This window comes from Ascaphus truei, chromosome 4 (genome assembly GCF_040206685.1).
Source record: "Ascaphus truei isolate aAscTru1 chromosome 4, aAscTru1.hap1, whole genome shotgun sequence".
Lineage (NCBI taxonomy): Eukaryota > Metazoa > Chordata > Amphibia > Anura > Ascaphidae > Ascaphus > Ascaphus truei.
In genome coordinates this window covers 321,468,463-321,491,884 of record NC_134486.1, presented here as the reverse complement: position 1 = coordinate 321,491,884, position 23,422 = coordinate 321,468,463, and the positions used below count along the sequence as shown (strand labels likewise).

Sequence of the window (23,422 nt, the reverse complement as noted above, 5' to 3'; positions counted from 1 at the left end):
ATATTTTAATTATCTTAACACAGCAGCTGACGTAGCACTTGCATTGAGGTGGACTAAAAAGCTGACAGTGTTATTTTCAGCCAATTATAAACGTTTTGGCGGACCGTTGGACTAATAATAATGTAACTTCAGAGTTTCTCATGCGGCATAATGCAGCGTTAGCAATCTTTGCAAAAAGCAATAGGGCAATCCCCATTGGCTACATTGAAGTCCGATCCCGAAGCCAGCGCATCGTGCCCCAAAAGCAGAATGGGACATTTGGTCACGGCCGTTTCGCCACAACCAAGTCTTCGCTGGCGTTTAACAGCATAGAGATCCTCCACCGCTAGACCCTCTGCCGTCGGCCACTTGTACGAGACGGTAAGTTTTAGGGTAGGGGTTTATTTAAAGAGTTTTAGAGATTTGGGTAGGAGGATAACTTTAGGGGTTTTAGTGGTTAGAGTAGGGGGTTAACTTAAGATGTTTCAGCGGTTAGGGTAAGAAGTTTTAGGGTAAAAGGTTAAGGGTTTAGGGGAGGGAGTAGCATTAGTATTAGGGGTTAAATTAGAGGATTTTAGGGTAAGGGCTAACGTTAGGGACTTACCTTGACAACGAAGCAGCCAGTGGCTAAGTGTCTCTGCGGCAAGGTGAGTATCGGCTAAACGCCAGTTGTCACTTGATCGCGGCGAAACAGCTGTGACCAAATGTCCTTGACCAACTCGGAAGTGCCGTAGAAAGCAGGTGGAACGCACACGAAAAGGATTGTAGACAGAGTAGGGGAAGGATGTCCAACTTTCATCAGGGACCAGCCTGCAAGTCTCATCCAATGAGAGGATTACACATCAGTCAACTGATATCAGTTGTTGCATGTTAGTGGCCCCTTGCCCCATTGTTTAAGCTCACCCCACCCCATTTTTTTAAGTAGCAGGTTTTTTCATGTTTCTGTGTGGACAGACCCATTGCGGTCATTCTCCCTCCAGCAGAGGTAAATGAGCATTTTCACAGTTTTAGGACCTGCTTACTGGTCATGGCTTGATGAGGCTTGCAGACTTATAATGCTTTGGGTTTAACTAAATGACCTTTACTCAAGAGAATATTGTAGTATTTCACTATGTATTTTTGTCACATTGGATGTAGTATTGGGCTTCAATGTCTTTTGTTATTTCGCTGTATAATACTGTACAAGCAGGGAGGTAAGATATGTTTTGCTTGGATGCATTGGCACATTAGTTTCTCCTATGACAGCTATGTCACTGTACTATATACCTGATCTGTAGGCAGGATACATCATTATATTTGTGGAAGAAGAATATTTTGGATGCTCAGCGATTTATCAGTGTTATTTTATACCCACCTGTTTTTTGAAGCAAAGGAGAACTCAATGGAAATTTTGAAATATATACTTTATTACGGATCATGAAATGCTTGCATATAAGAAGCTGAACATTTGTAATACTGTATACATCAACACAAAGGTTGTTTTGAAGGGTGCAATATAAGGTATAGTTGATGTTGACATAAAGTGTAAGTAAACAAAGAAGGATGAAGGACACTTAGGATTTTTGAAGCAAAAAGAAGGGTTTATTCAGCCACCAAGGAGCAACGTTTCGGAAGTCACAGCAACCTTTTTCAAGGATATGGCATATTATTACCATCTACATACAAAACTATTTACTGTATAGTGCTTATAATTACCTACACCCAGGTTCTACTGCAAACTTGCGCTTAAAGTGTGGTACAGTATAGTGTTCTTTATTACAGTATCTACATGAATTACTATACTGTAGGTGGTCTGCAATGTTTTGGCCACTTTTGTACATTATTCTAGGTAAATCTATACATAATCTATTTAACACTTCATCTTGCCTGAACATGTTCCAGTGTCTGAATTGTCTTTTTGACAAATGTGTTTTCTGTTGTATATTTGGTTGCAACAATGATGCATGCTGTCTTTTTTTTCAAGTGGTTTTACTACAGTAGTACTGTACAGTATATACCTGAAGAATACTCAGAATACATTAAGGTAGTTAGATAGCCTCGGTAGATATAGCTATTAGAGTTGCAGGGCCGCCAACAGGGGGGCGGGCGCCAGTAATTGAATTAAAAAAAAAAACAAGTTAAAAAAAATGGCGGCGATTCCCCCGCGGTCCCAGCACGAATGCGCAGGGCATGCAGGGCCCGCTACCCCCCCCACTCCCAACTCGCATATGCAGGGCAAGCAGGGCACACTCACCCCCGCTCCCAACGCGCATGCGCAGGGCCCGCTCCCCCTCCCCCCCCGCTCCCAACGTGGGACAGAGGGGGAAGTACTTACAAAAAGGAAGATGAATGCTGCACTCCCCAACAAAGAAAATAATGATAACTACCGGTGCTCCTGGTTCAGGAATCTCTGGGTGGTATTCCAAGTGAAATAGGAAAGAAGAGCCTGGGCACTACGGATTTCTGCTTGTGAAAAAAAGAATTTATTAAGCCAGTATGATGACGTTTCGGCCCCTATGGCCTTTCTCAAATGCTAATTGCATGATAAAAAACCACCATAACACAGTGTCTTATATACACCCTCCCCCATGTGTCCACAATTGTCCATGATTGTCCTCCATTAGAATATTCTTGTCTTCTTGCTGGTCCTGTGACATCTGTGACGTCATCATAGGGTGACCTCCAGCCTTCCAATGCGTGTAGGTCCGCCTCCTGGATGTTCCCTCTTGCCCTTCCTCTGACATCTCAAGGTTTCTTCAGTCCCTCCAGGTGTGGGGCGGAGCCAAGGACCTCTGCATTGCTCCGTGATGTGTTCTTGGCAGCAGGGACCTCCCCTTTCTTCAAAATCACTCCTTCAGTGCATTCATCCATATGTGATGTGGGGGCAGTGTATATATAGATCTGTTATTCCCACGATCATCTTTATATGCCTCCTGTATTGATGATTAGTGAATAAAGAGAGATGTAAATGGAACATCCAGCAAGCTCAATATAAAATGAGGAAAAATCAGTGAACACACTCAAATTAAAATCTGCATTTCTTTAATAAAGATGCTTAACACTCTACAAAATAAAAAAAACTCCAAGGTGTGATAGCATGATATATCCCTTACGAACAACCATACAGGGCGAAGCCAGGGTGAATGGCAGCTTAGGGATTTAGCTCCCTTCACACTGGTAAGAATTATATAGCACAGTGACAACAAAAATCAACATAAAACCCTCCGGAAGGCTGATAAAATTGGCAGAATACCTGGGGATGCCAGCCAAGGCAAAATCGAAGCAAAAGGACCCCTCAGTCAAGCCATACTTTAATAAAGCCACTCCGTCGGCAGCAGGAGGCTCCGTCTCACTCACACCAACTATGCATTCAGAGTCCGACAGCGAAACACTAAACCCACTGGCAGATGATCAGGAACTGGTCAGGAGAAAGGATCTCCGAGAATTTTGTGGGGAAATTAAGAACTTTTTCCGCAAAGAATTGTGGAACCTGCGGAGAGACCTGGACGCGGTGGGCGAACGGACTGGGACCCTTGAGACAAAAATGGATACCAACACGAGGGCCATAGTACAAACTAACAAACTGGCAGAGAAGGTCCGCGAGATAGCAGACAAGCAGGAGGATTCCGAAAACCGGGAACGCAGGAACAATGTTCGCAGAAGGGGGATCCCAGAAACTATCACTGACCACGAGGACTTTGTACAAAAATGGCTGGAGCATTTTCTCCCAGATTAATCTGAGCAGGACTTACACTTAGACCGCTGCCACCGAGCCCTCCGTTCAAAACCACAGGCGGGAGACCCCCCCGAGACATAATAGTGCATTTCCACTATTACCGCATCAAAGATGCTGTCTGCCAGATGGCGAGAGAGGCGAGATCCCTGGAGTTCGAGGGATTCAGGCTTCAGGTCTTCCAAGACCTGTCGCCAGCTACCCTTGCCAGACGCAGGAGCTTAGGCCCTGTAACAAAGATATTGCAAGAGAAGGGGACCCGCTACAGGTGGCTGTTCCCGTTTGCCTTGCTCGTGGTAAAAAACGGGGTCGCAAACACGCTTAGGAAGGTGGAAGATGGCGACGCATTTCTAAAAGAAGCTAGGACTGCTGCAGAGAGTGCCTAGCCCCGGTCCCTCCCAACCTCCTCACCTTAATCCGGAGCCCGATCCAGGGCTGGAGGCATCCTGGCAGAGAGTGGGGACTTCGGTAGCTGCTGATCAGTGAAGAGCCGAGACTCTCCGCAGCAGCCGTGTCCAATTAAACATTTAAAGGCAAAGTGCCCTATTCCCCCCCCCCCCACAGCATACATGGCCGCCGGGTTCCCATGCCTGTACCTTTTTTTTTTCCTTCTCTCTCTGTCTCCCCCTGGTGGTCATCTTCGAACATCGCAGGCTGCATTGGAAGTAGACGACCAGCCTCAACAGCGTTTGGCGGGAATCCAGGAAAAGACCACGAAGACAGCGGAGGCGGCGTCATAGGATTGAAGAAGGCTCCGCGTCACCACTTTGCTATGGCCCATGTGACTTCCGCCTGTCCCGGCGACCTCTGGGAAGGCGGAACTTCCGGTCGGACGCACACGGCACCATTATCCCTCCACCGCGGCGACAGGAGGATTACACCCTCCACAGAGGGGCGGCGGCATTCACGGGGAAGACGGAGGGGGGAAACCGGGGGAAGGGAATGGCCGGGGACTGCGGAGAGAGAGACGAATGGACTCGGAGGGGTGGGAGCGGCCAGATTGATGACCTGATTCCCATCTCCCCCCCCGGAAATCCCGCGAGAGGTAGCCGGGCAGGCCGTGAGCAGCGGGCAGAAGGGGGATACCCGGGGGGTCCCTCAATCCTCATCATGTCCCGTTCCGGTGGGGGCACGGGGGGGATGGGGAGGACTCCCTGTTCTAGACACCCCTCTGATGAAAGGGCCTAAAGGGTTGTTTAAAAAGACACGGTTAGGCCAGAAATACCCAAACTGTTTGCTATCTAGTTCAAGATAGCCTAATGTTGTCTTGTTTTTCATTTTCTTCATCTCTGCAGCGGCCGGTGGGACTGGGAGTCCGGGGATGCCCGTGATGGGGCTCGCCTCGTGTGCCCCTCTACCCGATAGCGATGTGGAACCTGGCTCGGACCTGCCCTTACCGGAGGGTACGGACGAGTCAAAGAAAAGCGAAAACAGTACAACAGGGAGAGGGGCGGCAGTGGTGACGAGGGGGACCATCCGGTCAGTGGGGATCTCCGGACGTCCAGCCACGACTGCTCGACTAAAGTTAAGTCAAGTTCAGTTAAAATTATTCGGAGTTGTTAGGAGGTTTTACACTTACACTGTGCCACTTTTTATACTATGTTGACTTGCCGGTGTGAACTACCCTGGTAGTTCGTCGGCGCCTCGAAAGGTGCCTCATGGAGCTAGTCCATGAGGACCGCTATTCCCTACAGAGGACAGAACTACAAAGGCCTGGTAGTCCAACCCAGCGCTGCCAGGCAACTGTCCAGTCCGTAGGGCTGAAGAGCCGGCTCTGGCTCACACCAGACAGGGCTCTTTCCATTTTTATTATTCTTTTTGCGCGTTTCCACGCTCCCTCCCTGCCCCCCCTCCCCAGGCCACACCGCCATACCGAGGCGCGGAACCCCTATGATAAAAGATCACCGACAATTACTCCAGCCGAGACCCTCAATGTTCACTCCGAGGCCACCCAGTTAGTACAGATCACGATGCATCAACACTGTAATGCAACAAGAAACCGCGTGCACATAGTACAATTTGAATGGCGTTAAATATCATATCTAACAACGTCAACGGCTTTAATAGCCCCATAAAAAGGAAGGCCGCATTCATAGATTACAAAAGGAAAAAAGCAGACGTGCTCCTCTTACAGGAAACCCACTTCAGTACCAGTAGCTCCCCCAAATATTTAGATAACCACTACAAACAATTCTATCTAGCGTCTGCCACAGAGAAAAAGAGAGGGGTAGGGATCCTCTTTCATAATAGCGTACCCTTTACAATGCAGACACTCAGGAGGGATAGTGCAGGCAGATTCCTGATTGTCGTGGGAATTATCCACGAACAACCGATCACTCTGGCAACGCTATATGCTCCTTGTGAGCAAAGTCATGATTTCTTCAGAGATTTCTTCCAAAAACTGTCCCAAGTTGCCAAAGGCCACATTATCCTAGTGGGTAACTTTAATCTCACGATGAACCCAAACCTAGATAGGTCAGGCACACCTAAGAGTGGGCAGCGCATGGCGCTGGAGGCTCTAAAGAAGGGACTTAAGAAAAACCAGCTGACTGATATCTGGAGGGAGTTATATCCCACAGAGAGAAATTACACTTTCTATTCCCACCCTCATGACGCATATAGTAGAATCGACTATTTCTTCATCTCTAGTAGACTGGTCCCCTTGGTCTCCTCTACAAGGATCCATGATATTTCATGGGTTGACCATGCACCTATAGAGCTACGGTGCACTCAAATTCGTTCTGATAGACCTGGTGCAAATTGGAAGCTTAATGAGTCACTGTTAAAAACTCCAGATATCTGCGGAGCGGTGAGCGAGGAAATCAACCAATTCTTTAAGATAAATCACGGTTCAGTAAAATCATACTTTACCCTCTGGGAAGCCCATAAGGCAACCATAAGGGGCACATTAATTGGTATAGCAGCTCGCAGAAAACGAGAGAGAAACACCAAATTGGTAACGCTCCAAAATAAACTGCATACCCTCACAGCAAGGCATAAAAAATGAGCTGACCCGCAGACATTAACTGAAATAAAGAACACCAAAATTGAACTTAATCTTCTGCTGACCTCGCAGGCAGACAAATCATTGAGTTGGTCAAAGAGGAAATGCTATGAAAAGGCAAACAGGCCAGATACTATGCTAGCGCGCAAATTACAAACCAAACACTCAAATTATAACATACAGGCGATCCGCTTAAAAACTGGAGCCTCTACATCAAATCCGAAAAACATAGTGGAAGAATTCAAATCTTTCTACGAAAACTTATATAATGGAGAGAAAGTGGCACATAATACCAAAACCACAAGGGCCGCAGAAGATTTTCTGGCGAGCGCCAAACTGACGGAGCTAGATGAGGTGGACAGAGGGGTGTTGGAAGCGGAGTTCACGATAGAGGAACTTTCCCAGGTCATAACTGACCTCAAGCCTTCTAAGGCCCCAGGCCCTGATGGCTACACAGGGCTGTATTATAAGAAGTTCATTAAGAACCTAGCCCCATGGCTGCTCCGAATGTTTAATGCCGTATTGGCGGGAGCCCCGTTCCCGGAGCAGATGCTCCAAGCGTCTATCTCAGTGATTTATAAAGATGGAAAGGATCCGCAAGATTGCAAAAGTTATCGCCCAATCTCCCTCATTAATACTGATGTTAAAATATATGCCAAACTAATAGCCAATAGATTCAGTCACATCCTGCCCAGACTTATACATCCAGATCAAGTCGGCTTTTTTATGGGTAGACAAGCTGCGGACAACACCCGACGAATCATTGATCTGTTAGAGATAGCCAATAATAAGAAAATACCAGCTATGATGTTGAGTCTGTCACCCACCCAGTCACTGTCACCCAGTCACTGTCTCCCACCCACCCAGTCACTGTCACCCAGTCACTGTCTCCCACCCAGTCACTGGCACCCAGTCACTGTCTCCCACCCAGTCACTGTCACCCAGTCACTGTTTCCCACCCATCCTGTCACTGTCTCCCATCCAGTCACTGTCACCCACCCTGTCACTCTCTCCCACCCAGTCACTGTCACTCTCTCCCACCCAGTCACTGTCTCCCACCCACCCAGTCACTGTCACCCAGTCACTGTCTCCCACCCACCCAGTCACTGTCACCCAGTCACTGTCTCCCACCCACCCAGTCACTGTCACCCAGTCACTGTCTCCCACCCAGTCACTGTCACCCAGTCACTGTTTCCCACCCATCCAGTCACTGTCTCCGATCCAGTCACTGTCACCCACACTGTCACTGTCTCCCACCCAGTCACTGTCACCCAGTCACTCTCTCCCACCCAGTCACTGTCACCCAGTCACTCTCTCCCACCCAGTCACTGTCTCCCACCCACCCAGTCACTGTCATCCACCCATCGTCATTCACCCACCCACTGTCATTCACCCACCCAGCGTCATTCATTCAACTGTCATTCATTCACCCACCCACTGTCATTCATTCACCCACCCACCCACTGTCATTCATTCACCCACCCACCCACTGTCATTCATTCATTCAACTGTCATTCATTCACCCACCCACTGTCATTCATTCACCCACCCACTGTCATTCATTCACCCACCCACCCACTGTCATTCATTCACCCACCCACCCACCAACTGTCATTCATTCACCCACCCACCAACTGTCATTCATTCACCCACCCACTAACTGTCATTCATTCACCCACCCACTAACTGTCATTCATTCATTCACCCACCCACTAATTGTCATTCATTCACCCAACTGTCATTCATTCAACTGTCATTCATTCACCCACCCACCACTGTCATTCATTCATTCACCCAACTGTCATTCATTCACCCACCCACCACTGTCATTCATTCACTCACCCACCCACCCACAGTCATTCACCCAACCACCCACCCACCCACTGTCATTCACCCACCCACCCACTGTCATTCACCCACCCAACTGTCATTCATTCACCCACCCACTGTCATTCATTCACCCACCCACTGTCATTCATTCACCCACTGTCATTCATTCACCCACCCACTGTCATTCATTCACCCACACACCCACTGTCATTCATTCACCCACCCACCCACTGTCATTCATTCACCCACCCACCCACTGTCATTCATTCACCCACCCACTGTCATTCATTCACCCACCCACCCACTGTCATTCATTCACCCACCCACCCACCCACTGTCATTCATTCAACTGTCATTCACCCACCCACTGTCATTCATTCAACTGATTCACCCACCCATCCACTGTCATTCATTCAACTGATTCATTCACCCACCCACCCACCCACTGTCATTCATTCACCAACCCACCATCATTCACCCACTCACCGTCATTAACCCACCCACTGTCATTCACCCACCCACTGTCATTCTCCCACCTACCCACTGTCAATCACCCATCCACCCACTGTTATTCACCCACCCACCCACTGTCAATCACCCATCCACCCACTGTTATTCACCCACCCACCCACTGTCATTCACCCACCCACCCACCGGTCATTCTACTGTCATTCACCCACCCAGTCACTGTCATTCAGCTGTCATTCTCCCACCCACCCACTGTCAATCACCCATCCACCCACTGTTATTCACCCACCCACCCACCCACTGTCAATCACCCATCCACCCACTGTCATTCACCCACCCACCCACCGGTCATTCTACTGTCATTCTCCCACCCAGTCACTGTCATTCACCCACCCAGTCATCCACCCACTCACTCACCTACCCAGGCAGGCAGTCACATGTCTTTTGTTGAAAATATAAAAATAAACAGGTTGCATTGTAATGGTTTTTTCTGTATCACAATAAGAAAACAGTTAAGTAAAAGTTGCGCGCTCAAAGATATTTTTTCGTGGTAGTTGCGCTATGGGTTGGGGGAGTGCGCTATGGGTTCGGGGGGGGGTGGGCTGCTCCTTTCATTTGTCCCGGGCCCCATGATTTCTGTCGGCCATGAGAGTTTGTGACGTATTCTTTTCTTATCATTGCCACCAGGATTGTTATGGAGACATCTATCTTCATTCAATTGCTCATAAATATGGATATTTAAAAATAGCTGTGCTCTAGCAGCCACAAGAGATGTTCCCTCTGGACAAATGAATATGTATAAATTGCATTATGTTGTGTTATACTGGCATACACCATGGCCAATCTCTAATTTAGGTGTGCATTATATGTATTAGAGGTAACTACAGTATGGCAAAGACATAGGGGGTATGACTTTTTAATTTTTTTTCTCATCAAGTTCCCTCAGCCCCTCTGGTCACGTTATTCGACCTCTGGTTTACTATTCCATAGTGTGCATGCCTTGTTACGTGATAACATCACATCCTCGTGATTGCGCTCACATCCTTCGTGCGATCACATGATTAGGCAGCCAAGCAGATGCCAGGAGTGGACGCCATCTCTGCGCATCTGTTTGCGTCAGCACCTGGGCATTGGTGATTATAAGCACAATAAATACTTTTGTAAGTAGATGGTATTAATATGCCATATCTTTGAAAAAGGCTGCTGCGACCTCCGAAACATCAGTCCTTGGTTGCTGAATAAGCCCATCTTTTTGCTTCAAATATCATAATTCGCCTTCCTACTTCCTTTGTTTACTTTCACATCACGGACACCAGCAAGTCTGACCATGGGTTAGTAGCACCGGCATTTCAGCTATATTTTCTGTTCACCATGGCAGTGGGCACCGTAGGGTTAAGTCCATCCTCAGCTGAATAGGACAGGAAATTGAATTATTTAATTCAGGTAGGCCATAAAAGGCCCCTCCCACAACCTGCAGATTACTCCAAGCTGTAGGACAGGAAAAAGACTAGAGTTTTTTTGTTTTTTTAAAGGACGCACCGGACTGTAGCCACTGCAGTCATGCCAGGGGGTTCCCAGCCTCTCTCCTCCTGAAGTTCCGTCAACGCTCCTTGGGTGGTCTGCAAGACGGAGGCTTGTGTGACTGGGCAGAACCGTGGATATGTCTTGAACGCTGCCGGCAAAGGAGCCGATCAAAGGCTCACCGAGATACACTGCAGCGGCGTCTGAGAACGCAGCGGAGAAGACAGGCATGGCGTTCCACGTGAGTGCATAGCACGCGCACGTTTGAACTACAATCCCACAGGCGAGCGCATGCACGTATGCGCGAGAAACCAAACATTCCGATTGATCGAATGATGGTGACGTCAGAGCGACGGCACACAGAGCTGTGTGAACGTTTCCTGAAAGCAACAGCAGCATGAAACGCTCAGGAGACAGGAGAAATCAGCTACAAGAAGCTGAGAGAAATTTAGAAGCCAGCATGGAAGCTATTGCAAGTAAATGGTCGTTTACAAAAACGAGGTGAGTCCTTAGTTTAGTAAAAAGGAAGAAAATGAAAGAGATGATATTATTGGAACTGAAAAAATATTTGTCGTCTTACTGCTATGGTTATACAACCAGAAGAAGGAACTTCTAAGAGGGCAGTGGAGTCCCTGCATCAAAAGAAGAAACCTGCTAAAAAAAACTAAATGGTGTGCAGCATGTGAAAAGCCAGCGTTAGAAGCCAAGAAGCTTTGTGCAGACAGCCTTAAAGCAGCAGCAGGAGACTCAAATGAACAAATGAATACTTTCCTATCATGGATGAATGATACAGTAAAGCAGAGTGTGGAGTCTGCGGTGCAGCAGGCAGTTAAACCAGCGCAAAAGGGAACAAGGTCTCAGACCAGCCTGGATATAGTGAGAGACTCCTCGTCAGACGAATCAGAGATTTTATGTCACCAAGCGTCAGAGGGGGAGTGTGATTCGTCACAGCAAGAAATGTAGGCAGAAGAATCAGAATTTAATTTAAAGAGTGATATAAAACTAAAAACATACAGTGAGCGCTAAACCTAATTGTGCTAACCTAAATGGTTGTGACTCGCCTAATGCACGTTAAGTGAATACTGAATGAGTAAACACACCGTGAATACAAATGATAACCTTATTATAGAAGATCAAATGAATTGGAATGGCTGCCCAGGGGATCCCACACACAAATGATCTCACCACACTTGTGAAATTGAAACGTTAATAAAATTGAATAGAATTTAATTTAGATGATGGATCCTCTTATAAAGGCAATGAGAGAAACGTTGGAATTAGAGGATACAGAAGAAGATACTAAGAAATCAGATCAATTATTTGGAACTAGGCAAAAGAAAACCAGATGTTTTTCAATTCATCAAGTAATTAAAGATATGATAAAAATGGAATTGTCACAGCCGGATAGAAAACTGAATATTCCCAGAAAATTTATAAGGATGTATCCTTTTGTACAAATGGAGGTAAAGTGCTGGGAAATCAATCCTAAAATTGATGCAACAATTTCCAGAGTTTCAAGAAAAACCACCATACCAGTCGAAGATGCTGCATCACTCAAAGACGTAATGGATAGTAAAATGGATAGTGTTTTGAAGAAAGCATATGTAACGGCAGGGACAGCATGCAAACCGGTGATATCAACGACATGGGTATCAAGAGCAATGCGTATATGAATTGCTAATATCGAGGAAGCATTAGTAAAAAGAGTCAAGAGAACTTATATTTTAAAGGCATTGTCAGAGATCAAATGGGCAGCCGACTACGTAGCTGAAGCATCACTGAATGCAGTAAGACTGGCAACCAGATCAATGGCATATGCAGTAACAGCAAGACGACTGCTGTAGCTCAGACATTGGATGGCAGACGAAGCATCCAAAAACAGTCTGTGTAATTTGCCTTTTGAAGGAGAAATTCTATTTGGAAATAAATTAGATGCAATTATAACCAAACCATCAGGAGGTAAAAGCACAGTTTTACCACAAGAAAATCGAACTAGAAGATATGTCCCTACATACAGATGCAGCGGCCGTTATTAGAACAAATCACGGGGCCGTTTTCGTGTGCGTTGCTGTACTCCATGCGGCATTAATGCTGCCAATTGCCCCAGGCACACGTGTTTATCGCAGTTGCTTTGTTTGAATTTCATGGATTGTGTGCAATTAAATGCAATGACATGAATAAATTGTAATGTGTACAGTACTGTGCTACTGTGCTACTGTGTCAATTTCAGGTGTTTAAAAACCAGAACACTAAAATGCCATTTTCTGCACTCGCCTGCGCTCGCGTTTAAAGGCGGTACGGTTGGAAAAAATCGCGCACCATCACATGGGTATTCCGAGGTATACACCGTGTGAAGTGTTCGAATAACAGCCGCTGCATCTGTACCATCAGACGGAAAGAACACAGTATAGAGAAGCAAGAACATATCGTCCGGGAAAAACGTTCTCAAGACAAACGTCATGGAGAGGCGGACAAAATAAGTTTTTGTGGCTCTAGAGGGAGAACTTCATTTCCCAGAGGGAAATTCTCATGAAGGTCAGGGAGTCCAGCAGTTTCCAGTTGGGAGAAGACTAAGCCAAATCGAGGCAGCATGGACTCAATCAAAAAAGACAGGTGGGTACTTCAGACCTTTGCTTTTGGGTACCACCTGGAATTCAAAAACATCCCAAGAAGGGATATATTCTTAAAGACAAAATGTATACAGAGAAAACAGGTGATCAAACAAATGAGTTTTATCCTGAAAGATTTATTACAGACCAACATAATAACAGAGGTTCCTAAAAAACAGAGGAGAACAGGGATCTATTCCAAAATCTTCTTGATGGAAAAAACATCCGGAGGATTCAGAGCAGTACTGGATCTAAGAACCGTAAATACCTACATAGAAGTAAGAAAGTTCAAGATGATTTTACTAAACATCATCATCCAAGAAGTAAAACCAAGCGATTGGATGATATCAATAGATCTATAGGATGCCTATTTACACATTCCTATAGCAAGAAAACATCAAAAATTCCTCAGAATTTCAATAAATCAGGAGCATTACTAGTATACAATGCTGCCGTTTTGGACTGGCAACATCGCCCAGAACATTTACAAAGGTGTTGGCACCATTAATAGCATATACCAACACACAAAGAAGATGGTGGGAAGATGCCCAAAACCTATTAAAAGGACATACGTTACACCAAGTACAGTTGTTAATGATCAGCACAGACACAGGCAGCGTAGGTTGGGGAGCCCAAATGGGACACCTACTGGTACAAGGTACTTGGGCAACAAAACAGCAGCAGTTACAATCAAACCTGCTGGAACTCAAATCCGTGCCGAAAGCACTGGAAACATTCCAAAGTCACGTAATGGATGGAAATACACAAATAAAAACCGACAACAGAGCCGTGGTAAAATATATAGCCAAGCAAGGAGGGACAAAGAGGACAAGACTGATGAAACTAACATCAGAAATTATATCATGGGCAGCGGGCTATGTTACAGATATGACAGCCATATATATACCAGGGCCAGAAAATATAACAGCAGATTTTCTCAGTCGCAACCTAATTCACCCGGGAGAATGGGCATTAGACAACAAAGTATTCCACGAATTGGGGAAACGTTGTGGTCAACCAGAAGTAGACCTTATGGCTACTCACCACAACAGAAGGGTGGAGTATTATTGCACAAGGCACTTTCATCCTAGTGCAGGACACACAGACGCCGTCAGTTTCAAGTGCAGTTCAAACTGGCATATCTATTCCCTCCAATCCCGCTCATTTCAAAGATATTGAGAAAGATCAGGAACGTTCAAGCGGAGGTGATACTGGTGGTATTATATTGGCCAAGGAGACCATGGTTTGCCCTTCTCATAAACATGGCAATAGACACACTGTGGCATCTACCAATTGTCCAGGGACTTATACACCAAATGTAATAGATCACAAATTGCGTATTACAATTTATGAAGGATCTGATCCAATATGGTCTTTTTGTTTTCTTTACAATGATTCGTTTGACTGGGCATGCATATCTACAAATTTTACATGATCCACATGTACAGAAACCTCTCGTTCTAGTTAGTGATGTTCCTGGTTCAGTGGATGAAAACAGGCTGGGTGTAAATGTTCTAAGGGATACATTGGGAGAACTATAAGACCCCTGAAACAAAGAATAATGGAACACATCAGGTTCATTAGGATTAAAGACAAACACCCGGTGTCTAGACACTTTGTAGAATGCCCCCAAAGTGGGCTTACAAATTTCAAATTTTTGGCGATTGAGCACATTGAGACTTTAAAACGAGGGGGTGACAGACTAAACATTCTGAACAAAAGAGAAATGTTCTGGATGTTCTCTATAAATACTATGGTACCCCATGGAATAAACGTAGATTGGGAATTACAACACTTCTTGTAACAATGTGCAAATTTGTGGTATCAATTGTATAACTGTGTAAATATGCTTTTTGATCTATTTTTGTTACTCCTGAGAAGAGCAGAAATGATTAAGTTACAAAACTACCTAAAATAATCTATATAGGACTGTCTCCTGTTTATGAACATCCTATCTTTAAAATTAAAATAAAATTAAAATAAAATAAAACATATATCTTTCAGATACATTTTTTTAGATATATAAACATGGCAATATGTTATAATATCAGATTTAAAAAATCTATATATCAAAAATATCTACAGATTTGGCTTTGCCCAGTACATATATGCAAATGAATGAAATACTATATTTGAATGTGATTTTGAGATAATGATACATCTTGTTTATAAAATGAAGTATTATATTTGAATGTGATTTTGAGATAATGATACATCTTGTTTAAAAATTTTGTTTAAAAATTTTGTTTTGGGTATATATATATATATATATATATATATATATATATATATATATATATATATATATATATATACCCAAAACAAAATTTTTTTTTGTAAACAACACGGCATTGAACAATACAAATATATATATATATATATATATATATATATATATATATATATATATTTGTATTGTTCATGTATTGTGAGGATATCTTTCAGCGATCAATGTGTTTTTAATATTTTTCACTATAGTGTTGATAGTGTTTTAATAGTATAAAATTGTTATGTGGGTCAAGGTTTCCTAATTGAGATTGTCCATATTACGCAATTATGGATATAACTTTGACTCAGTCTGTTAACTGCTTATTTATATACCCATGTTTTCTCTCCCTTACGATCATTCTATACACTCGATCATGCCGTGTTGTTTACAATTCGTCTCAGTTATTACGTGATTGGCCAATACGGGCCGTCACGTCACAGTTTGGAGGGTACCTTACCTCTCACTGATGCAGTTAATGCAATACAGCCGGCGGTTCCCTTGGGTTGGTGCATAATACGTCACCAAGGGGGCGTGACGCCTCCTATTGGAGGAAATAGCGGAGCGTCATTAAGTGAAGGGAGGGATTCATGGGTATTTAAACATACGATCGGTTGTACATACTTACTCTTTGATAAAGCGTGGGGTTCCACGTGAAACGCGTCAGAGGTATTTTCGCTGTTTTTAATGTGCCTTTAATAAACTTTTTTGCACCTAGTTCTTTGCAGTTTTTTGGTCAAAAGTGATCTCCAGCAGCAGCAGATGCACCGCCATTTCTTCCACTTTGTTTGCAGATACTTCAAGGCAGGAGCGCGCCGACAGGACCAGGAGATGCCACAAGGTCAGCAGTGAGTAACTTTAAACTCGTTACTTCATTCATGTGATCAGTCCACCCCTTATCACCACATAAGATATACCTACAGCAGGCTAGTGGTGTGTTTATGGGAATTTCTTGCATTTATGGACGTATGGAATCCTGTGTCTTGTAAACTGTCTATGGCTATGAAGAGGTTAATGATTTAAAGACAAAATCTTCTCCCAGTGAGCATCACAGAAGGGGGGTACCCCTTTTTTTCCTTGTAACGTTCAAAGAGATAGTAGACAGAGGGAAATATTTTTGAAACCGGGAAAACGGCAATCATCAGAATTTTACATAAAGAAGGTAAAGACCCTCTTGTGCTAGGTTCATATCGACCCATATCCTTATTAAATCAGGATGTAAAAATTTTCTCAAAAATTCTGGCAGAGCGGCTGGCCACAGTATTACCAGGTCTGATCCATAAAGATCAGACAGGGTTTGTAAAGGGTAGATCTTCAGTGAAGAACATACAGTAAGAACAGTATTAGGAGCCCTTTATTGACCAAATCAAATCCACAAGATAATAGGAACAATGTAATTATTTTGGTAGAGGCAGAAAAAGCCTTTGATAATGTTAGATGGGAATTTGTATTTGATATACTTCAAAGAATGAGAATATCGGGCATGTTTCTTAACAGGATTAGAACTATGTATGAGTGTTCAAAGGCAAGGATCATGGCAGCGGGAATACTCTCCCAGGAATTCAATTTATACAGAGGAACAAGGCAAGGGTGTCCTTTGTCGCCATTGCTATTCAACATAGCAATGGTACCATTGGCTATATTACTTAGGGACATTTCAGACTATAAAGGCATTGAAATAGGAAATAAGGAAGTGAAGTTGGCTCGTTTTGCGGATGACCCTATGATGTTTGTGTCTAATCCGTAAACAGCGGTTAAAAAAATATATAGAGACACTTAAAGAATATGGAAAATGTATGTGGTTTATAGTTAATGCCTCCTAAACTGAGATTCTAGTGCTGTCTCGCAACAATAATGTTAGGTGGGAGGAAGACCTTCCTTTTAAAAAGGCAAGACAGCAAATCAAATACTTGGGGGTTAATATAGGCCCTGACCTAGAAAAATTGTACGCAAGCAATTTTAAATCAATCCTAACCAAAGTGATTAAAGAGCTGGAAAGCTTGCAAGGCCACCCATTGAATTTAGCGGTTATATGCCAACTCGTTAAGATGATCAGATTCGCTAAGATTATATATCCATTGCAGATGCTGCCTATCCTGGTTCGCCATGCAGACATAAAATTGATTAATAGTGCAATAAAGAAATGTATATGGAACAAAGGCAGAAATAGAACTGCAATGTCAAAACTATTTCTCCCAAAGGAACTTGGTGGAGTGAGTTTACCTGACAATAGAAAATACGATTTGGCATGCATAGCCAGGCATAAGGGAGACTGGCTAATGGACAAACAAATATATTCCTGTACGAAACTTGAGGAACAAATGGTGCTCCCGATGACGCTGAAAGAGATCCTACACACGACTTGGGGAAATATACCTTTAGTAATTAGAGGGAATCCACTGATAAAAGATACATGGGCGACATGAATGACACTGAGAAAAAAGTGTGGGATGTCCTACAAAATATCCAAATTTCTGCCTATACAAGGTAACATGAAATTTAAACCAGGTCGATCTCAAAATATGTTTAAGACGTGGGAAACCAAGGAAATAAAATATATAGGGCAGCTGGTAGATATAGAACGGGAACACTTTATGTAATTTGAAGAGCTCAGAGTTAAGAAGGAATGCCCACAATCTCACTACTTCCCCTACAGGCAGATCATACATTACGGTAAGAGTCTAGAGAACTATAAGAAAGAGATTTTAGAAAACAACGTGTTTGATAGCTAATTTAGGACTGAAAATAATATTACATGTTTGATCTCTGAATTATATGATTGGATTCGAGATAAAGACCATGGCAAGCAATTGCAAAAAGTGGCAGCAAAGTGGAACAAGGACTTCCCAGAAATAACATAGATTGACTCTTTGCTGGTAGGATTCAATAGAACCAGGAAAATAATATCAGAGACATGGAGGGAATTGCAATTTAAATTACTACATAGAGCATATTATGCGTTTGATATCCAATATAAACAGATTAGAAAAGTATCAAAATAAATGCCCAAAATGTCTGTTTATTAAAGCGGATTTAATATATTCTCACAATCCGGGGGGAGCATACATAGAAAGGAAGAAAACAACACAAATTCTATGTATGCTCCCCCCGGATTGTGAGAATATATTCCTACGTTTTGGGAATAGTGAAAACGGGCCCGACCAAAGGGTTTGAGCAGGACGTTAAAACCTTACATTTGTATTTTCTCTTGTATTATATATTATATATTCCTTTGTTATCACTGTATTTCACAGAAACTATTATTCACTTTAAGAATAGTGATCACCTTTTGTTTTGAATGCGCCTCATTTAATCACCTTTATTTGTCAATCGTATTAAAGCGGATCTAAAACACTGCGTATAGGCATGCCGTGTATATCTGATTTTTGGTACCAGGTTCTAATATATATATATACGTGACATGATAAAAGTGGTAACTGTGAAGGAACCTGTATTGGTTTTATTTGGGAACATGGAGGGGTGGAAAAAAGTTAATGGAGACTCCTGGCCTGGGCCGCCAACAGAAATCATGGCGCCCGGGACAAATGAAAGGAGCAGCCCCCCCCCGAACCCATAGCGTACGCCCTCCCCCCCAGAACCCATAGCGCACCTACCACGAAAAAATATATTTTAGCGCGCAACGTTTACTTAACTGTTTTCTTATTGTGATACAGAAAAAAACATTACAATGCAACCTATTTATTTTTATATTTTCAACAAAAGACATGTGACTGCCTGCCTGGGTGACTGAGTGGGTGGGTGGATGACTGGGTGGGTGAATGACAGTAGAATGACAGTTGGGTGAATGACGGTGGGTGGCTGAATGATGGGGTGTGGGTGGGTGAATGATGGTGGGTGGGTGATTGACGGTGGGTTGGTGAATTACGGTTGAATGACGGTGGGTGGGTGGAAGAATGACGGTGGGTGGGTGAATGACGGTGACTGGGTGGGTGAGTGGATGACAGTGACTGGGTGGGTGGGTGGATGACAGTGACTGGGTGAGTGGGAGACACTGAATGGGTGGGTGGGAGACAGTGTCTGGGTGGGTGACAGTGATTGGGTGGGTGACAGTGACTGGGTGGGTGACAGTGACTGGGTAAAAGTGACTGGGTGACAGTGAGACAGTGACTGGGTGGGTGACAGTGACTGGGTGGGTGACAGTGACAGTGGGTGACAGTGACAGTGGGTGACAGTGACTTACCTTGACCGGGTGGGTGCAGCTTGCCCCCGGACTCTTTCCCCTCTTGCCCCCGATATTCCCACGGCAGCTGCCCGGGAGGGGAAATGGGCTTGGGGGGGAGCACAGGAGGTGGCCTCGGGGGGGGGCACAGGAGGTGGGCTTGGGGGGGGGCACAGGAGGTGGGCTCGGGGGGGGCACGCGAGGTGGGCTGGGGGGAGCGCGGGGGGTATGAGCCGCTGCAGGAGGAGCTGGTACTTCCCCCTCCGTCCCATGTTGGGAGTGGGGGGTAGGAGCCGCTGCAGGAGGAGCTGGTACTTCCCCCTCCGTCCCATGTTTGGATCGGGGGGGGGGGGGGGGACCGGGCCCTGCGCATGCGCACCGGGGCCGCGGGGGAATCGCCGCCATTTTTTTAAAACTTTTTTTAAAAATGTATCTAATTAACTGGCGCCCGGCCGCGCACGGGACCCTGGACGCCAGTACCCTTTCTCCCCCGCTTTTGGCGGCCCTGCTCCTGGCAGCTAAAAAGTCTATAATGGTGCAATGGGTTAAGTATGACCCTTGAAACGTGGAAACGGTTAAAACATATCTCACTCAGCTAATGACCTTAGATAAAATGGAAACAGACCAATAAGGAATAAAAAAACGGAGAATTCTTTTACAAAATGAGAGCCCTTTATTGACTCCCCACCACAGAGTGAAAAAGACCAAATATTTCAGGCTTTCGCACACGTATCCTGGAGTCTCTTGCGGCAAATTGCACAAGGTAATATATGAGGTAAACAGAGGGAGAAAAGAACAAGGTTAAACGGGTATCAAGACAAAATAACAGTATATCCGAACCTAACGTCAGTAATATGTGTCTGACTAAAGTTATGTTTTGTACCTTCTGTGAGTAAATTATTTCATTTTAAAAATTGTGTATGTTTGAGTTTAGTTTGAGCATCTGATTTATACCTTTTTTACTTATATATATTTTTCTTTTAAGCGTAGCCAGGTCACCTGATGGCTACTATTCCGCCCTTGGGCTGGCAGTAAACCCTGGTACAATCAGGTTGCCAAGAGTTGATATGGGGTTTTCCCCCTCCGAGGAGCTGCATTTGAGTGACAGGGGGAGGCGGTGACATCAGGCCTTGGCATGACCAAACACACAAATAATCACTAGGATTATATATAGCCCCCTGATGTTGCACTCAAAGTTGGTGACAAAAAGGGTACATTGTCACACCATTAAAGGCCACACAATGGCCTAATCCCACAGTGGGGTAACCGCCAAAGGTCGAGAGTCACATATAAAGAAAATAATAAATACTTTAATATTTGATATTAAAAACGACGAAACACAATAAAAATGCACAACAGTGCATGGATAAAATCCCCAAATGTGAGGAGTCACGGAACAAAATCAGTATAGTTCTGAAAAAAAAACCCCAGCTGATGGTCTAGCAGGGGGTAGTGCGCCGTCTCAGTGTCGCATACAGTATAGAGGTATTGAATCAAAAAAGCAAGGTAAGTAAATAGGGGAACAACATAGAATAGTGTTGAAAAACCCACAATAGGTGCACATATGACCTAAAAATGCATGGTCCTACGACAAATATAGCAGCCGTAGGTGCCTTTGCAAACGTCTAAAGGCTAGGACAGATGCATATGGATGTAAGCCTGCTATGTTAAATGGAGCCCGGTGGATAGTCTGGAGCCCACCGCAGAGTATATGCACATAACCAGATAACAGTAGCCTGCATCAGTGTAATTCTGCATCCGAAAGTAACCGCAGCTGGAGCCCCATAGAGTACTCTGGGGCTAGCCTAATACATAGAGTATACGACCTGATCCGCGATCTCCTTATTCTCAGGATAGCGGTAGTGTGAGCCCCGTAAGGAATCTGGGGCTTGCCGTGTCTCCTTCCACAAGCCGCGTGTACGTCAGCATGATGACGTCACGCGTTCCCCGACGTACGTTTCACGCGTCAACCGCGCGCTTGGGGAAGGAGACACGGCAAGCCCCAGATTCCTTACGGGGCTCACACTACCGCTATCCTGGCTTACATCCATACGCATCTGTCCTAGCCTTTAGACGTTTGCAAAGGCAAACGCTGCTACATTTGTCGTAGGACCATGCATTTTTAGATCATATGTGCACCTATTGTGGGTATTTTCAACACTATTCTATGTTGTTCCCCTATTTACTTACCTTGCTTTTTTGATTCAATACCTCTATACTGTATGCGACACTGAGACGGTGCACTACCCCCTGCTAGACCATCAGCTGGGGTTTTTTTCAGAACTATACTGATTTTGTTCCGTGACTCCTCACATTTGGGGATTTTATCCATGCACTGTTGTGCATTTTTATTGTGTTTGGTCGTTTTTAATATCAAATATTAAAGTATTTATTATTTTCTTTATATGTGACTCTCGACCTTTGGCGGTTACCCCACTGTGGGATTAGGCCATTGTGTGGCCTTTTATGGTGTGACAATGTACCTTTTTGTCACCAACTTTGAGTGCAACATCAGGGGGCTATATATAATCCTAGTGATTATTTGTGTGTTTACACTCGTGGTTTCTCCCTTGCACCAGGTTGCTGTGTATCTACATTTCACGTTTGTGTGTCTGGGGTAGCGACGTGTTTTCTGTGTATATCAGTCTTGGCATGACCAATCATGAGCCTGACCTGGTGCCCTCCTGCACGCAGTCTTTAAGCGCAGGGCCGCCCTAAATTTGTTTGTTGTCCTTCCCCACTAAGGAAGGCAAGTCGCACAGCAGAAAGGCTGAGATTGAGCCTTCTCCAGTCCTCTTCCCTACGGGGGAGAGTGAGTGTGGACCATGCCTCTGCTAGGGAGATAGGGAAGAGCTAGGACGGCTGTGGGTGCTCTTGGCCTGTAGTGACGGTCCAGGGACCACTCTTGAGTAAATAGCTGCATTGGGCAGAACCTGCCTTGTTCCTGTAACTGTACAGAAGAGTAATAAAGCTGTTCCTGTTTGCATATACCTCCTGACTGGTTTCCTGGTTCCAGGAAAATAAAATTATGCTAAATTGGTTAAATTGTTGCTTTTCTTTCCATTATTAGGAGTTCGACATATCTTTTTGACAGCATAAACTTTAATACATTTCTGTTTCCTCTCTTCTAACTTTATAAAGTTTATTTTAAATGGACAAGTTAAGAAGTAGCAAACAAGGCTTCTTTGTATTGCCACTCAACCTTTTGGAACCGTCAACATGTGCATTTTAGAATTTCCGACGCTGTTACGTTTTAGATGCAGATGAAATGGGATTTTATTTCTTTCTTGAATCAAGCCTCTCAGTTGTAAATTTAGTGTTGGTGATGTGTAACCACAAGAGATAATGGCTTCTCAGGATGCATTGGCACATTTGTTTCCCCACTGACAGCTGTGTCAATGTAGTTTGCACTGGGACTGTACTTAAAAAAAAGACATGAAGAAATCACATTTTGCTGCTCTGCAATTTGTCATTGGTAATTTATACCCTGTGAGATTTTAACAACCGTGATAATCAAGTCTTCAGAGCTCTCTACCACACACACATTTTTTTCCAGTTGGTCAAAGTAAATAATTATTCATAACTCCCCATTGCTGATTTTCCTGTAAGTACATTCTATTGTCTCTCTTGAGAGCATAGCTTTACCAGGTCACAGTGATTTGCATTATTCCCACACTGGAATAATTTAGAACAGTGCATATTTTAGCACAGGCTTATTATAGAATACATGGATTATTAATGGCCTTCTCCTGTTTATAAATTCCACTTATATTTAGAATGGTCACTTTTATATGCAAGCATCTTACTTTGGCTGTTAACTGGGAATGTGTCACTTGCCGCCTTTCTTGTGTCT

General features: G+C 44.3%; 1 protein-coding gene across 2 annotated transcripts in view; it reads left to right on the top strand.

The window, feature by feature from the left end:
• Nucleotides 1-23,422, top strand: part of MEI4 (meiotic double-stranded break formation protein 4) — a 342,746-nt gene that overhangs the window by 227,213 nt on the left and 92,111 nt on the right. Inside the window, exon 5 of one of the 2 annotated variants that reach the window (XM_075597974.1) lies at nt 4,987-5,226. The exons of the other annotated variant lie outside the window; for it this stretch is intronic. Coding sequence (XP_075454089.1) covers nt 4,987-5,022 — 36 coding nt within the window. The 3' untranslated portion in view covers nt 5,023-5,226. Of the gene's footprint in view, nt 1-4,986; nt 5,227-23,422 lie in introns of those variants that run through there. 2 annotated transcript variants of the gene reach the window in all.